The following is an 18,454-nucleotide window of genomic DNA, read 5'->3' on the forward strand; positions in this document are numbered from 1 at the left end:
TACTAGTTAACTGGTTTATTCTCATTCTCAGTCAATTGTTAGAATCTGAAATTGTTACATCTGAAATGGTATATATATATATTACAGGTGGGAGTGTAGTGTAGAAAGCAGCTAGAAGAGCAGGAATTATCTTCATGATTTTAAACTATCATTTAGCCTTCAACAAAGTGAAATAGCACAGGTGGACAAAGACAATATTAAGGCAAGAAATTTGCAAAGGAGAAATGTAGACACTCTCACGGGAAAAACATTAAATTTTCGTATTTCTACAAAAAAATGAAAATTAGACAACACCAAATTGAATGTTTTATATAAAAAAAAAGGTAGCCTTTAAAGGCTTAAAGATACTAGACAGCATCCATATCTGTCAGAATAAACTGGACCAAACATTCATGTCATGGTCACTTGTCTAGTTCTTTCTGTGCAGGTGGAGTGGAGAAACAGTCCAGCACAATGGTTTTCAACCTATAGGTCACAATCCCTTTCACAGGGGTCATATGTGAGATATCCTGCATATCAGATATTTACATTATGATTCATAGAAGTCGCAAAATTACAGTTATGAAATAGCAACAAAAATACTTCTGTGGTTAGGGGTCACCACAACATGAGGAACTGTATTAAAGGGCCACAACATTAGTAAGGTTGAGAACCACTGGTGCACATACAAAGGGAAAATGTAGTTCTCCACTGAATACTTTTTATGCTTATAAATCTTGAAAGAGATTTTAGAAAAATCCCAACAAGACTTCTGTGGTTCCCAGATTGGGATTCAATTGAAAGGATCAAGCAGACACCATAACAGGCTGCTCAGTTTTCTCCCAGAGATCAGGCCTCAATTTCAATTTCTTAGTTTCCTGAGACTTGAACAAGCAGTTTCTGGGAGGGCCGAGAACAAAAGATATAGTCCTTGCAGTAGCTCCCTTTCTGCACGTACTCTGACTGCTCAAGGTTCAGCCAGTTGTTTATTGTCTGGGACCCCTCACCAACTTAGAGCTACGTGCATGAGTTAAGACAGAGCCTGGGCCACTGAGGCAACCCCCACAGTCAGTGTATGCTAGGCCAGCCAGCCTCCATGGTAACTCAAGGACAGAGGCTGGGACTTGTCCAGGCCTGCCCAAAAATGGTAACTGTAACCCCCAACTAACCCTAGCCCATTAAAAGTTACTAACATGATTGCCACTCACATAAACCAATCCTGAGTCTGTTCCTATGTAGTCTGTAGACTCCAGGCCCCCCTTGCTTTAAAAACCCTGACCCATTGCTACTTGGGGTCTCTCCTGCTCTGATGCAGCATCAGACGGATGGAGAGCCCCAAGTTAACTCGTAATAGTAGAAAGACTCTTTGTTTTTGCATTGGATTCGGTCTCTTGGTGGTTTGGGGGTCTCTTGGTTCTTCTGGGTGCAACAAAATGACTAGGAACAAAGAACCAAAATCTAACAAATCTAGTCCTGGAGCTGGCACTGTCCACCCAGCATTATTTAGAGCTCCCAGGCCAAAGCCACCTTGTCACCTGGGATTTTATTGCCAAATTCGGGTATGGTTGAAGGTGATGGGATAATCTAGTTATTTACATTACTCTCTATATCAGTCTGCCGTACATCCAGCTTTCCATATTGCCTCCACATCAAGATGAACACTGTTTAAGACATTGCCAATGGAAACTGTACTCTTCTGAAGTCCCTCTACAGTGGGAGGCAAGCTAAGTGTACATCTAAGGTAGCATTGGTTTTGAGGTGTTTACTTCAGAAGTCAACGGACATATCTGCTTAATTGACTCTGTGATGTTGATCCTGACTGTAACAGAGCCCAGCTCCATTCTCAAGGGATCTACCCCCTCAAGTTGTGTTTTTTGCTTCAGTTCTTCTTTATGTTTTGGGCATGTTCTGGAGTGAGCCTTTCTGATTATATTTTGTTGCTCTCATTCTTCCTTGAAGGCATCCGGATCCTCCTTGAGAGCAAAGGGCATTGACATCAAGCCAACACGGCACACAATAGAGGCCTGCACTCTAAGATGATGAGAACATGAGGGGATAACAGATCTTGCAGCACCACCGTAAGAATGGCTTTTGGTTGCATGGAATCCTCCTGCTCCTCTGAGTTGTACTGGAGCCTAAGTCCAAAGGCTCAGTGTTAAACAAAGTATTGCTTTCTTGGGTTTCCCCAGCTGCCCTGCAGGCAAGCGGATTGCAGTGAGCTCTTTGAGATTTTTTTTAAATCTTCCTATTCAAGGTGAGTAGAGATGCCAGGTTCATACCTCACACCCAATTATTTTGCCGACTTGGACTCCAGTAGGGAAAATCCTGAATTGGATCCCTCTGATCACTCCCATTCTGGGTGGAGATCCACTAGATCCCCTAGGAGCTGGTAAGTGCAGCCCTGGGAAGCTGGAGCTCAGATGAGTGGGGAAGTCACATGGAGATGGTCCGCGAACTGGTGATCCTAATTGATAAATCCCTTAGTATGACGTTAAGAGGAGAGGGTCAACTGTTGTCTACTAAGGGACGAAGAGCTAACTCGAGAATGAAAGGCTTAGCCTTGTCTTCCTGGGAGTGCTTCAGGAGCTGGGGAAGGACACACTTAGGACTGCAGAGCTAGGACTTGCAGTGGAGAGGGGAAAGAAGCTTGCTTTCGAATGGGAAAGAGGAGGGCTTGCAGAGCAGGCAGTGGGAATTCCCTGTCTCCTGGCTTGAGCAGTGGCAGGAGAGAACTCCCAGCTGCTGCAATTCCACATGGGCATGAGTGCCCAGAAACTGCTGAGGCTAGGAAGCTGGTTGGGATTGGAGCTGATCATCCTTCTGTGGCCACTCGTCTGAGTTTGAAAAGAGCCTAATTTAGAGCACCAAGCTGAGATGAATGATCCTGTACCTGGCTAGCCTTGCTAGCTGATGATGAGGGGTGACCACCACATTCCTAGTTTGGGGCTTCCCAGCCCTGAGAACTACTCAGCCCACACAGGCCATTCCCACTATACCCTCCACTTGGGGCCTATTCTTTCAGCACTTACTCTGACTGAGTGGTGGTGGCAGGGCACGTGGACGCTAGTCCCAGGCCACAGCTTCAGCCCCAACTCACTCCTTTGCTGGTTTATTCTTTGAAACATATTTATTTGTTAGCCCTTAATGAGTTTAAAATTTAGATAAAATATATAATCATGTGAGGAGAAATATTCAATGGTAGCATTGATTCTTGTTTCCTCCTTTTTAGGTTTCATGTTCTTTCTGAATGATTTTTTTTTTTTCTCTTTGAGATGCTTACATTCCTTCCTGATAGGCTTTGTGCTCTTGTTTCCTTTTGGTGTTCTATGACATTTTGATCTGTACATTATGGCACTCTTAGGTCTAAGAAGTTCATCCGTTTTACTTGTTGGAGTATTTCTTCCTGTATGCCTCACCTTTCTTTTCCTTTGGGTCTCTTATGAGCTGCCTGTTGGCTTTTCCATGGTTCAGTGTATCTCTTCAGTTTGTTCTTCATTTCTCTAGTTTCGCTCTGTATCGCTTTGCTTCTATGTTTTCTTTGGGTCTCTATCATATCATCTCAATCTGATCATCCATCAAACCAACCTGATCTGCAGTTGTGTGGTCAATTATGTTGTCCATGTTTGTACTATTTCCGTTTTTGGGTCTTCAAAAAACACCACTTACCCCTGTTTACAGTGTATGTATTCTCTCTCTGTTTTTATGCATTTTTAGTCTTTCTGGTATGATCTTTATATATGATGCATTTTTCTATCTGTGGTTTTTATTTTCTGATAATTGTATTTTTCTCTTGTCAAATTGTCTTGCCTTTTTAGCTTATATGCATTTGGGGGAAAGAGTTACTTTGTCTGATAGTTTAGTATTAAGAAACTGTCAAAAGTCTTAATATCCAATCTATGTATATCTCAGGAAATTTAAGGAAAATATGCATGTGGATCCATTTATGCACATGTGTGTTTCTCGCTCAGTGCTAGGTTTTTCCTCATGGTCTACAGGTTTGTGCCTTCTCTCCAGAAATTCTTGTGTTGAGATCCTGACCTCCAAGATGATAGTCTCAGAGGCTGGAAACTTTGGAAGGTGATGAGGTCATCAGGGCAGTGTGTTCATGGGTAGAATTAAGGACCATATAAATGAGGCCTGGGAAAGCATCTGGCTGGCCAGTCGTCAGAGAAGACAGACAGATGTATCAATAGTTTGACATTTGGAGTTTATCTGACAACAAATCTGCTGGTGACACAATGCTGGACTTCTCAGCCTTCATAACTGTGACAAACAAATATTTGTTGTTTCTAAGTCACTTAGTTTATGGCATTTTATTATAGCAACTCAGACAAAGACATGTGACAGCTGTAACCACAGACTAAGCTAGAGTTGAAATCAACTTGTTTGTAAGAGAAGATTTGTTATTGCTCATTAAGCATCTGGTAGCAGGTAGCAATCTTTCATATTCTTCAGCTTGCAGGGACATCCCTATATGCAAAATGGGAATGATGGTGTATGTAAAGGGTGCATTTTAGCTTAATAATGGGTCTTTCACTATTAGGTTGCCATTCTTGAGTTTAAATATTTCCATTGTTTTATTTAACTTGCCATTAAAACCAGCCAAATATATAATGGCAGTTCCTCCCAGAGTAGGTTTGGTGTATGGTTCAGATATTTTGGCATTTCTGTAACAAATAGCTTGACATAGTACCAGTAAAAGGAATAACCTACTTGGCTCACAGATTCAGAGGGTTCAGCCCATAGTCACTTGGCTCTATGCTTCTGAATCTATAAAAAGCAAAAGTTTATGATGGGAAACATGTGGAGGATGAGGCTGGTCACACTGGTGACCAGAAGCAGAAAACAGGAAATTGGGGACCAGGTGTAAACCTTCAATGTTAGCATTCATTCACTTATCAACATCCTTCAGCGAGGCCACACCTCCTAAAGCTTCTGCTACCTTACAAAATAATAACATCATTCAGGAAACAAACACCCAGTACATGAGCCTGTACAGAACTGCTCACAATCACACAATAACAATGTCATCTTAACAGACTGCTACAGTACTATAGTGATAAAACATGCATAGTATATATAAGGTTCATTAGAAGAACTTCACTTTCTTGGTTAGTTAAATGAATAATGTGGGGTTTTTCTTTGAGTCTCTTAATGCTTTGTTCACAGGGAGGTACTGAATTTTTCACGTGTAGTTTGGAAGCTAAATCAGGCACAAAAATGAAACGGACAAAGCATCTGTCAACCACTAGTAAGAAGTTGACAAGTGTTCCAGAATTACCTTTTAAAAAAGGACTACTTAACTCATCACCTAAGCTGAAAGAAAAACGTACTGCCAAGCAACTACATGATAAAAATGAACCAATGGTCCTAAGGTCTCCACCCACAGGAGAATCAATTGTACGGTATGCCTTGCCAATACCATCGAGTAAGACCAAGGACTTAATAGCAGAAGATGAAATGGTCAGGAGGATTGCCAAACACCTGAAGACGGTAAGATATGTGTTGTGTCTCCCATTGAGGTAATTCCCAAGATGGTCACTAGCTGGGGGATTTGCTGTTGTGTAGCAGGAGAATCTGCTGTAGCTATGCTGGACTCCATACATCATTATCCCATTGATAAGATTTATTACATCCCGCATGTGGAGGAGATTAGAAGGAAAACAGGGCCAAGGCTCTGAATGCTCTCTGAAGTCGTATGAGCCATGCTTAGTTCCTCCAGCAATGAATCATGATAACTCAAGAAGAATGGGTGCCCGAAGATATAACTGGAAACTCAGTGCCCAGAGGCACCTCAAGTGTTCTCTGTCAAACATGTGTTAGAATTCCAGAATCCCAAGGAAAGCTGTTTAGCATAAAGCACACTGTCTTTAGACAGAAGGGATAAAGAGCCTTCTTTCTAGCTTCCTGAAAGCAAAGTTCCTAATTGCCAGGCCAAGGCTATCTTTGCAAGCAGGGCTTTGTGGATATAGGCATCTAGAATTCACATGCCAGCTGCGGTAAGTAACTCTTGCCCACACTTCAGGAATTATAGCACTTAATGTTTCTCTAAGTTTCTTTGTACTTAATGATTGACAGTCAAATTGTCAATAGCCTTTTAAATGAGAACAAGGAGGGAAGACACCAATATAAAAATTACAGTTCATCATGCTTCCGAGATTCCTGGTCAGTTTGTTATCTCAGAGAATGTCTTTTAAAGTTTATTGCTTTCTGGTCTTTACTCTCCTTTTCTTTTTAAATGCCTTATTCCAAGGAAAATGAGACTTAGGTGAAAACTCTGCTTTCTTCAGCTGTTTGCATGCATGTCTTTTCTCTTTTAGCTACTTCTTCACATAGAGAAGAAAAGGTTTGGGGGTGTCCCATGGCTAGGAGCTGTTGAGCTGGCATCTTCTTAATGATACATGATGAGTCAAGGGTCAGAAAGTTGGCTTTCCTGCCTCTGGCAATAAAATGACATCTATTCGATCATGGTGTGATTGTTTTACCATTTTGCCAATGACAAATTCAACTTGGTTTGCATTTTTCTAAGGTGGTTTCTACTTTGGAAGACACATATGGAGTTGCTGATGAAGATGGAGAAAGAACACCCATGAGACCTAAAGCAGAAGGCGTGTCTTTATCTGTACGTGTACATAAAGCTAATGAAAGAAATTCAAAGCCGGAAGGGCTTAACCCTTGCCTTTGGAATAAATACACTGTCCAAATGGACCCCTAGCCATATAAAGATCCTCTTGTGGCACTTGGCAGAAGTGCGTTAATGTTTCCAGCCTCTGCCAACTCCTGTCTTAACTATTTGTAGTCTGTTTTTACAATCTTGCCTCTGTGTTGAGTTTTAAATATGAGTTTGGCTACTTTGCTTGGGTTGGCTATAAAAAAGTATTCTTGCACCAGCAAAATGGGTCAGTGGGTAAAAGTGCCTGCCACCAAGCTTGACAAACGTGAGTTCAATCCTTGAGACCTACATGGTGGAGGGAGAGGGCCAACCCTTGCGAGTTGTACTCTGACCTCTATGGGTATACTTTTGCAGGCAAACTTAACCCTCCCCCAACCTGCCACATACAGATAAATAATAAAATGAAATTTAAAAACATACTCTCTTTATCTAGCCTTTAAAGTGGATAAAAAGAAGGTTTTTGAGGCTTAGCAAATATCTTTCTTGTACATACTACTGAAATGTAGCTATTAACATAACAGCATGGTTGTCATTCAGTAGATTGTTTTTGTTTTGTTTTGGTTTTATTTTTTTGCTTTTTTAACTTTTAAGGTGTCTTTTAAATTATATTTATGTGTGTATGTGCCTTTCTGTATGTTTAAATGTGCACATGTGTGGTAGTGCTTGCAGATTCCTGAAAAGGACATTGGAGTTAAAGTGTCAGGAGGTTGTGAACTCTCCACGTAGTTTCTGAGAACTGGATTCTGGTCTTTTACAAGTGCACCAGGCACTCTGAACTGCTGAGCTATCTTGCTGGCCCTGTTTCACATACATTTGGCCCAACCATATGTTTGCTCTTGCATTTTTTAACTTTATGTATTGCTATTCTGTGTGGTTGTATTGTAGACGTATTGACTGGGGGCGAGCACCCCATGGTCCGTTGTTCTTTGCATTCTGGACAGTTGTGAGTTTGTGTGGTGGTCCCCTGTCTGCTACAAAAAGAAGCTTCTTTGATGAGGGGTGAGAGCTTCATCTCTATGTGTGTAAGGATATGTATTAGAATGCAGTTAGACATTGTAATGTTTAGGAAAGTGACAGGAGGTCATTCTCCCCTAGGGTCCATGGCCTCACCAGCCACAGGTAGTTATGCAGCTTTATAGTGCTTGGCAGGAATTCTGTTCTGTGCTGATATTTTCTTTGTGCTGAACTGTGGTGATATCTTATTTGTGCTTTAATAAATAAAGCTTGCCTGGACATCAGAGGAAATAGCAAGCCATTTTAAGTAAACAAAGAAGTCATTTTGTGCCTATGGAGTATTGTAGAAATGTAATGTTCAGTGGATATCTTCTTCTGTGAGAATCTCAGCTGGAAATAAGTGTTTAAGGTTGATTTAACATGGGTTGGTTTTCTGATATGCAAATATCATCCGGACAATATTTAATCATTGTATTGGTGATTGGCTACTAATAGGTTATACCGAAATACTACGGATTTTGGCAAGCATACTTATAGTCAATAGTTGTAGTTTACATTCTTTTCTATTTTTGTGATGCTGGGGCTAGAACCCATGGCCTTGGGTTTGCTGAACAAGTGCTCTACCATTGATCATCAGCCTCAATCCTACCTTAATTTTCTAACATGTGTAATTATATACACACAGTAGTTATTTTCTTTAGACAATCCTAAAAACAGGAGTATAAGGATGGACTGTCTGAGTTTCTGCAGTTGTATAGATGAAAATAGGAAAACATTTTGTTACAGGATATTTGATTGCACTGTGAAACTCTGAGACTATGCTAATAAAATTAACCTTGGAACAGGAGGTGGAGCCAGCAACTAGTTGACAAGAATTAGCCATGGAAAGTATAGAGGACCCAGGAATATAGATAGAGAGATGCACAGGAAGGAGGAGGGAGGGACTTAAGAGATTCACAGTCTTTTTGGCTTAGGATGAGTGGAGAGACGCTTCTCTTGCTGGGTCTCTGGCCAAAAAGGAAGGTCAGCTGGTTGCTTCTTGGCTTCCCTGATCTATCAGGTTTTAACCCTAACATCTGACTCCCAAGTCTTTGTTGATAAATAGAATGATAGAGACTTGGTTAAACCTACATTTGGCAGCAACAACTGCAGCCTAGGGTGCTGATGGGACCAGAAATCCAGCAGCTGGTACTGACTGTGGGGCCATTACCCTCAGATGGTAGTTAAAATATCAGTAGGTTCAGGTGCGGCCACTAAGCCAACAGAAAAATAACAACATATTGTGTGTATCACTCCCCAGGATGTACTTTTTTCATATTTCATTTCTAGGAGGGTTTTCTGGATAACAATTGAAACAGTTTCTTGACACTCACGTTTGAAGGGATGGAGATTACACAAAATTAAAATACGTTCAAAACACAGTTAAATATATTAAGAAGTAAGTGGATATACAGGTGGATTCTAAAATTGAAAGTGACTCTGTTTTGTGGTTCTTTTTTGGAAGGTTGGTGATGATATGAATTCATTCTTATTGTGCTGTTCACAATTTGCTGCTCAGTTGGAGGAAGCAGTTAAGGAAGAACGTAACGTATGTATTCCAAGTCAAGTGCCCCGTGTAAACTATGAGAACTTACATTGGTTGTAGAAACAGATGTGATATTCAGTCAGCCATATTAGTCTAGAATCAATCTTTTGGAAAATTGCAAGGGTCATTAAAATTTTTTTTAGATTTCTTTATTCTCAATGTAGGCATTGATATTTGTGAATTTTTCTTTAAATAAAGTATCAATGTAGTCATACATACTTCAAAATGTAATTTCTATATTTTATTTTCATTTAAAAAATAAGTTTGTATTATCAAAATCATGTTCTAATTAATGTTAATTTAAAGTCAAAGACAGGTTAAAAAACAAAACAAAACAAAGTCTCATCATAGTACCCTTTCCCAGTATGAAAAGAATGCTATGAAAAAATACTATAGCACAGCTTTGCTTGACTCCCTGATTTTCCTTATATATTTTTTCTTTATATATTATCATTATTTCATGTATATTATTATATTTCAACAATGAAAGAATGTGTGGCTAGAAAGACATCTCAATGATTAAGGGCACTTGTTGCTCTTGCAAATGATCCATATTTGGTTCCCAGTACTACATGGTGGCTCATAACCATGTGTAACTCTCATTCCAGGAGACCCAATACCCTCTTCTGACCTCTGCAGGTACAAGGCACATGTGTAATTTATATGGACAAACATGCAGACGAAACACCCACAGCAAATAATAAATAAATAAATAAAAATAAGTAAATTTTAAATGAAATCATGTTTTGCTCATTTGCTGATACACTTTGAGTTTTAAAACACACTATGGTCATTATTATATTTGCAAGACATTTTTGGGCAGGCTAAAGCTGATTATTTTATAATTTTTTTTTGTGTGTGTGTGTGTTGCCTAAAAAATAGACTCAGTATTTACAGGTGAGGGTCAACATTTAGTTTCTGTTCTATATACATTACATAGTTAATAATATATAATATCATGTACTTTATTCCTTAATATATTATATTCATATGTCCAACTTGACGTGTAATGTTGTTTACCTGACATCATTTGTCTTTACTTTCCCCATCTCCCCTTTCCTCCTCTCTGCATCTGTTTCATAATTCCTTATGACTGTTTTATCTTGATGACTAATTGTTCTATTTTGTGCTTCTGTTTTGCATGTTATTTTGTCTAATACAAATGTTCTTACTACTTTTCATTTGTATTTTCCAATTAAATATTTCCCCTTTTAAATGTTTCTAGCATTGTTTTTACATTCATTTCTCATATAAGAGAAAAATATTTCAAAACTTTTTTCAAAGTTTTCAGTGATCCAAACAATATTTTATTAGATGAAGATGGACCTTAGACAGACAGAACAGTAGAGAACTCAGAGGGTGGAGAGAGGGCTCTGTTGGTAAAGTGCCTGCCTGATGCTCAAGCATAAGGACCTGATATAGACCCCCCAACATCCACATAAAAGCTGGTTGGTGCACATCTGTAACCCCTGTAACCCTTATACTGAGATGAGGGATAGAAATAGACAGATCTATGGAGCTTAATGATCAGCCAGTCTAAACAGTCAATAAGCTCTGGGTTCATCAAAATACAAATCATAATGAGAAGGAAATACAAGTCATTATAGGAAAGACTGATAAATCCAACTATGTTAAAATTAAAGCCTGAATCTATTATATTAAAAAATCCACAAAGAGAAAAGGACAAGAAAAAGTCATATAAGCAAAACATTTGGATCATGTAGAGCTGCTAGAGACTAACTATCATGATTATGATGAATTTGAGTCAGTAAGTGAGCGATAGGTCACTATGACATAAAAAGGTATTTCAAAGAAGAGGAAAAAACACAAATAGCTCATAAATATATAAAAATACATTGTATCCTTCCAGCAGTTTGTAGAAGCCAATGTGACTAAACCATGTCGCATTGCTAGACAAGAATGAAATGTTGATTGTCTTAAAGCCAACATTTTTATAAAACCCTTCCATTGGTTGCACATTTACTTCAGGTGGTGCCCTGTATCTCTGTAGCTCTGCAAGCATTCCTGTTGAAAAACCCCAAAGTTGACATACACTGTGCTTATCTAGATCATTCTTTCTGAAGGTCATTTTTGAAAATTCAACATTAGACATTGTGGTGCTTTGAATGAAAGTTACGCCTGTAGAGCATGCCTGAATGCTTGGTTCCCAGATAGTGGAACTGTTTGGGAGGGATTAGGAGGTGTGGCCTTGAAGAACGTGTGTCATGAGTAAGCTTTGAGGCTTCAAAATGCCCCACCATGTCCAGTGTGCTTTCTCTGTCTCCTGCTTTGGGATCAAGATGTGAACCCCCGGCTTTCTTGCTACCATGCTTTTGCCCCGCCCTCATGGACTCTAACCCTCCGACACCATAAGCCCAGTTAAAGGCTTTCCTTTATCAATTGCCTTTGTCATGGTATTTTGACACAGCAATTTTTTTTCATTTTTTGATCTAATCATATTCTAAGAGTCATTTACATTCTTGTATTATTTTTTGCAGTTTTGTTGTCGTATAATTGAAAAGCAAAATTACATATTCAAAATTATACACTATGTTGACACATATTAAATACATAAATATAAGAAATAACTTTTATAGCAAGTTAATTAACACTGTTCCACAATTTGTATGTATGTGACGTAGCTATGGTCTCTCTCTCTCTTCCTGTCTCTCTCTATGAATTTTCATTTTATTAGGGAAATTAGTGATTTCCACATTAAAATTTATTATTATAATAATTTTAAATTACAATATTATATTGAGTTGTTAATTTATTATTTTTTGAAACATATATTTTCAACACAACACTAATTATATAGCTTCCACTAGATAAGATGTTTTCCATAAATGCTTATGCCTGCTTTATTCTGAAAATATTTCTAATTAGATGACAATTCTAAAGCAAAAGTTATAGTATGCTCAGTTTGCAGGCATCATTTTTTAATGCTACTAAATTATTTTATTATATGTCCTTAAAGTTTCAATTAGTAACAAAATAGAATTTGAAAGAAAAGTCTGTTTAAGCCATATCTTGAAATACATGGAAACATGTGAAGAACACATACATCACATTCAAAGGTAATTATTCAAATTTTTCTAAAATGAATAATGAAAGTATTTATAATAAAGGAGAATTCTAGAATAAGACTGCGAAATTTTCAACTTAAAAATATTTTTTCTTTCTTTTTCTCTTGGGTGGGGGGCACAAAGGTGGAAGGGTAGACCTGGGAGGAATGGAAGTGAGTGTGATTGGGGTACATTGCATAATTTACAAAGAAACAATAAAAATATTATCTTGGGGAAAACTAATTATTACTAATATTAGCTGAAATTTAGATGACCAGGGACAGGAGCCTAGTACCTATGGTGAGACGCTTTGCTCAGCCTGGGTGCAGGGAGGACGGGCTTGGACCTGCCTCAACAGAATGTACCAGGCTCTGCTGACTCCCCCCATGGGAGGCTTTGCTTTGGAGGAGGTGGGGAGGGGGGTGGTTTTGGGGGAATGCTGGGCGTGGGAGGAGGAAGGACAGGGGAATCTGTGGTTGGTATGTAAAATGAATAGCTGTGCTAAAAAAATTTAGATAACTCTAAGATTAACCACTTTGGAGCCGACAAGTGAGGGAGATTTGCTCCATTTACCTCGCTGTGCAGCCTCCACTTCCGTGTAGTTCAAAACATTTCATTGTTATGACCGGAAGTCGGGGTGCTCCCACATGCCTGAGGCAGCCATTTTGCATCTTTTCCCTACTGATTCTCACACACAGTGCTTTACCACTATTTCTGTAGAGAGACAGAGATGAAAGATAGATGAAGTATAATGCGCAAGAAGTCTATAATTTCTCTTCCCCCCTCTTCTATTTTTCTCTCTTTTAATGAAAGTAGGTTCTTTTCCCAAATAATATATCCTGATTACAGTTTCCCCTCCCTGCACTCATCCCAGTTCCTCCCCACTACCCCTCCCATCTAGATCCACTCCCTTTCTGTTTCTCGTTGGGGAAGAACAGGCTTCTAAGTGACATAAACAAAGCATACTAAAATGAAATGTACAGTAAGGTAAAGTAAAAGCCATCACATTGAAGTTGAACAGGGCAAACCAACAGAAGGGAGAGCTCCGAAGACAGGGCACAAGAATCCGAGACCCACTCGTCCTCACAGTCAGGAGGCCCACAGAAGTGCCAAGCAACACGCAGAGGCCCTGGTGCAGTCCCATGTAGGTCTCTGTGAGCTCAGATGCTTCTTGCCTATTGATTCAGAGGGGGGTGTTCTCCTGGTGTCCCCCCATCCCCTCTGGCTCTTCTACTCTTTCCACCTCTTCCTTGGGGTTCCCTGAGCTCTGAGGAGAGGGATTTGATGGAGATACCCCATTTCGCAGCAATTTAAAAATAACTAAGACAGAAGCTGCGATCAGGAGATGGACCTTTCCACGTGGCATTTTGAAGGAAAATGGAAAAGGTATTGGACCTTGGCCTTGGAAAGCGGTTGAATGCTGTAAGCAGAGTTTAATGAGCTTTCTTAGTAGAAGCTTGGAAGACTGAGGTCCATGCAGACCATGGTTTTGGAGAGCAACAATCTCAGCAATTAGACTGGAAACCACTCCTGCGACATTTTGGCAAAGGACGCGGCTGCCTTCAGCACTTGTCCTGAAAACTTCCCTGAGGCAATGTTTAAAACTAATGAACTAGATTCGTCATTGGAGGAGAATTCAAGGCACCCTATTAGTGACCCTGCCACATGCTTACTAGTAATCATTCTTATGCAGGTCTACAGTGAGAAAGAGCAAAAAACAATTCAAAATGAAAATTCAATGCTGGAGCCAAGGTCTCTACTGAAGGAGTTAAGGAGATTGAAGACAGGCCTGAGATGCCCTCAGGGCAAGACTCTACCCAGCACACTTCCTTTCCCCTGTGAAAGGAAAAGGCCTAAGCAATTTCCTGTTCCTAAAAATCAACTTAAAACTGCTGCAAATGTGATTCAAGGAGCCAGGCTCCATCCACAAGCATGCAGCCTAACTTGGCAGTATCACTTGCTTTTGATCTGGCTTCCGAGCTGTGATGGATACATGAGTAGGGGATACAGAGTCTTACTCCATGGTTACGGAGAACTGCTGAGGTCCGACAATGTATGACAGGGCAGTCCCTGCATGAAGGCCCTGAGAGGGCACAAGGCCTTGAGAGGCCAGTGTGTGAAGCCATGAACATGAAGCCTAGATTGTGTTGGAGCCCCTTACCCCTAAGATGTCAGAGGTGCCAGATCCCAGGGATATCTGCCAAGGGCTGGAATGTGGAGTGAACAGCCCAAGAGAAAGGTTATCTTGCAGGAAGCAGACCTCAGCTACAGGACTTGGACTTTGCCCAGCTATACGTCTGTATTGCTTTGGTCCAGTGGTTTGTCGTCACCCCCCCCATGACTGGATTACTTCCTTTTGGAATAGTAATTTATATTCTGTGCCATTGTGTGTTAAAAGTATGTAATTTGCATCTTGATTTTACAGTCAAGTGATTGCCTTAAGTTTGACAACAGATTCCAAATGTTGGACTTTTTTTTTTTTTGCAGCTTATACACAAATGCAGAAAGCATTTTTATTATGTTAAAATATTTCTTGATGAGCAGCAATTATTTATGTGAAGAGTTAAAAAAACCGACTTGTGATTATTTGCCTTGTCCTTGATTAGAGCCATGATTACACACATTCCTTCTAGTAGTTTCTGAAGTCTAAAAGGCTTGCAGATCTGTCAGTCTGTTCTTCTGATCACAGGAAAAAGCACAGGATGTACAGTGCTCTCTTCTGAACTTACACCTTTAGAACAGTTTGAATGCTTTTCCCCGAGTGCAGCGGGTCGAAGGCTTTATTAATTTGGTTGAAGGGCAGATTGTCAGTCACAAATTCGTCAACTTTTATCTTTTTGGACATATATTCAGACACCAGCTTTGGGACACTCTCTACACTCTTCCATCCTCCAAAGGCACTGCCTTTCCACGTGCGGCCTGTCACCAGCTGGAATGGACAAGTGGCGATTTCTTCACCACCAGCAGCTACACCAACCACCACACTGACCCCCCAGCCTTTGTGGGCTGCCTCAAGGGTTGCTCTCATGACCTTCACATTGCCAATACACTCAAAGGAGTAGTCCACTCCCCCATCTGTCATCTCAACGAGTACCTCCTGGATGGGTTTAGTGAAATCTTGGGGGTTAATACATTCAGAGGCTCCAAATTCTTTGGCCTTTGCAAATTTATCTTTATTGATGTCGATGCCAATGATCTGGGACGCACCAGCCACTTTACAGCCCATGATCACTGCCAATCCAACTCCTCCCAGGCCAAAGACGGCACAGGTAGAACCACCTGTGGCCGTGTTCACAGCAGCACCATAGCCGGTTGAGACACCACAACCGAGAAGGCAGACTTTATCCAAAGAGCTGCAGGGTCAGTTTTAGCAATGGAGATGTCAGCCACAACTGTGTACTCAGAAAATGTGCTGGTTCCCATGAAATGAAAAACAGACTTTCCTTTACAGGTGAATCTGCTAGTGCCAACTGGCATTAGTCCTTTCCCCTGAGTGACTCTTACCTTCTGGCAAAGGTTTGTTTTAAGATTCAGACAAAATTTGCATACTCCACACTGAGGGATGTAAAGGGGGATGACAGTATCACCTGCCTTCACCTTAGTAACCCCTTCACCAATGCTTTCCACAATTCCAGCACCTTCATGTCCCAAGATCACTGGGAAACACCCCTCAGGATCAGCTCCGCGCAGGGTATAGGCATCAGTGTGGCAAAAGGCAGTGGCAATGATCTTAATTCGGACTTCATGAGCCTTTGGAGGTGCTACCTCTATTTCCTCTATGGAGAGTGGCTTTCCGGCCTCCCAGGCGACTGCAGCCTTGCATCTGATCACCTGGTTTGTCATGTCTCCAAGTTCGTCCCAAATGTTGGACTTTTAAATGGTGTTGAGACTGAAAAATGATAGAGACTTTTGAAGTTGGACCAAGAGCGTTTTGCATTATAATATGGCCACATGTCTTTGGGGATCAGGGAGCAGAATGTGGTGGTATGAATGAGAGTAGCCCGCACAGGGCATGTTTGAAAACTTGGTCCCCAGTTGATGTATGGCCTTGTCAGAGGAAGTGTGTCGCAGGGTGACTTGGAAACTTCAAAAGCTCAAACAACTCCCAGTGTGCTTTCACTGCCTCCTGCCTTCCAATCAAGATGCGAGCTCTTCCTGACACAGGACCTTTGCTTCGCCATCATGGATTCTAACCCTAAATCCAATTAAACACTTACTTTTGTAAGTTGCCCTTACCATTAGGTTTTGTCACAGTGGTTTAAAAGTAATTAAGACAAATATGCAACTCTCTCTTCAGGAAGCTTTTCATAGAGTTCCTCTAAGCTCCAGCTCCATTAACTACCATCTGGCTCAACTCAGACTTCAACATAAAAAGCAGTCATTTCAAGTCCCCAGATGATTGCTGCCCCCACTCAATATCTGATTCAGTAGCCTAGGGGTGGAAAGGAAGAAGTCAAAATATCCTTATTTGCAGATGATACGATTCTATATATAAAAGATCCTAATAACTCCACCCAAAAAATCTCTACTCATAGATATATTCAGTAAAATAAGTGGATACAAAATTTAGACACAAAAACCAGTAGCCTTCCTGTACACAAATGACAAGCATACATAGAAAGAAAACAGGCAAGCAATATTCACAAACACCTCAAAAGATAAATTGTCTTGGGATAAATCATAAAGTCTTTATACTATCAGAACAAAGAAAGCTACAAATCAAGCATTTTTCGACTTCTTTTCTGGGAATTCCAGGCAGGCAGGTTTTGGAACAGTGGGGAAATCACTGCTGTCGGCCCCAGGTGCTAGCTGGCATATTCTGAGCCATTCAGTTGACGGCACTTATGGGTCTTGTCTGTACACTGGTTTAAGAGTCACAGACTACTGGGTCACATACAGAGGTCAACAATAAATGGCTATTTGGGGGCCAAGATAGCCCAAGGTGATTTCCCTCTGAAACGGCACATCTCCACTATCATTTGTGTTAAAATAAATTCATCACCCTTGTAGAGTGTATAACATGGGTGTGACTATCTTCTGGGAACTTCGTTTCACAAACAAACATTAGATGTGAACTATTTACTCCGTAATCGTATGGAGTAGAAAGCTATTTTTAATTCTAGCAGTAGCTATGTATACAAAATGGACTAAATACCGTAACCACAAAATGATTACATTGTGGAACCACAGATCTGTAGTTACTTTAGCATATAAATCATAGTAATTTTAGCAAGTTGATGGCTCAAAATTGTAAGAGCTGCGTGATGCTTATTTTATCGTTAAATATACTAACAGAAACTTTGTCTTCCAGATCTTGGAGTCTCTTTTCAAGGTATGTGTTTTGATTCATTACAACAGAAACTAAAGAGAAGAATGTATATTAAACAAAGATGATCTAGGTTTTGAAGCTGCAGCATTCCATGGTGGCTGCTAGGTATTTTTAAGTTTCTGTTTGCATCTGTGTGTTGCCCTAGCTCCATTTCTGAACCCTGTGTGATGTGTGTGTGTGAGTTAGGAATGGTGCTTAGCAGATACATGTTCCTAGACACACATGTGTATTAACTCTTAATCTCCTTTTTATTCCTTTATGAAGTGGTTTCAGCAACAAGTCAACCAAATGGAGGAGGTAAAATATGAAACTTCTTAAATACTGATTACATTAGTAAGTATTTGTCCCATTGGAAAAGCTGTTTGAAGTTTGTATAAGGCAAATGTTTCAATAACCATTGATTATAAAGTAATGTTTTGATTTAGATTGAAAAATATAAGTAGGTAGTAAGAATGTTTATCAGTGATTTGTGAGTTTTCTGCATGAGTCCAGGAGAGAATGGGATTTATTGGAGGATTCTTTCTCCTAAAGATAATGAAAACTTCACCCACTTTCTTTTTTAAATTTATATAAAAGTGATAGAAATTTATTAACTTAAAATTTCTTCTCTGCTTAAAAATCATGCATGATACAAGCAGACATAAATTATATTGGCTTTTACAAAATGCATTGTGTTCTTTTTTTTTTTTTTCTTCTGGAGCTGAGGACCAAACCCAGGGCCTTGTGGTTGCTAGGCAAGTGCTCTACCACTAAGCTAAATCCCCAACCCCACATTGTGTTCTTTAATGGTATCCTTTGCATTTTAGATTTTCAAAGATTTTGAACACTAGAGTGAGAACAATTGGTCTCTGTCTTCAAGGACTTTGAAT

The 18,454-nt window shown here is 40.0% G+C and overlaps 2 protein-coding genes across 2 annotated transcripts; one reads left to right on the forward strand and one right to left on the reverse strand.

Moving 5' to 3' along the window:
* Positions 1-5,199: 5,199 nt before the first annotated feature.
* Positions 5,200-10,485, forward strand: Ccdc7 (coiled-coil domain containing 7). Its single transcript, XM_036188508.1, has 4 exons — positions 5,200-5,472; positions 6,509-6,601; positions 9,111-9,194; positions 10,447-10,485. The coding sequence occupies exons 1-4, from the start codon at positions 5,200-5,202 to the stop codon at positions 10,483-10,485; spliced, it is 489 nt and encodes a 162-aa protein (XP_036044401.1).
* A 4,443-nt stretch (positions 10,486-14,928) lies between these two features.
* LOC118584328 (alcohol dehydrogenase class-3-like) lies at positions 14,929-16,105 on the reverse strand. The gene is given in 2 exon segments (XM_036188507.1): positions 14,929-15,607; positions 15,610-16,105. Coding segments are annotated over 2 exon segments (1,116 nt in total). The 5' UTR covers positions 16,100-16,105; the 3' UTR covers positions 14,929-14,981.
* Between the last annotated feature and the right edge of the window lie 2,349 nt (positions 16,106-18,454).

Source organism: Onychomys torridus, chromosome 5, assembly GCF_903995425.1.
Source record: "Onychomys torridus chromosome 5, mOncTor1.1, whole genome shotgun sequence".
NCBI lineage: Eukaryota > Metazoa > Chordata > Mammalia > Rodentia > Cricetidae > Onychomys > Onychomys torridus.

Bases quoted from the DNA above. Each gene is read 5' to 3' on its own strand.
- Ccdc7 (XM_036188508.1), top strand. From the start codon at position 5,200: ATGAAACGGACAAAGCATCTGTCAACCACTAGTAAGAAGTTGACAAGT. The intron at 5,473-6,508 runs GTAAGATATGTG...CATTTTTCTAAG, and splicing joins TTGCCAAACACCTGAAGACG to GTGGTTTCTACTTTGGAAGA. The intron at 6,602-9,110 runs GTACGTGTACAT...CTTTTTTGGAAG, and splicing joins CAGAAGGCGTGTCTTTATCT to GTTGGTGATGATATGAATTC.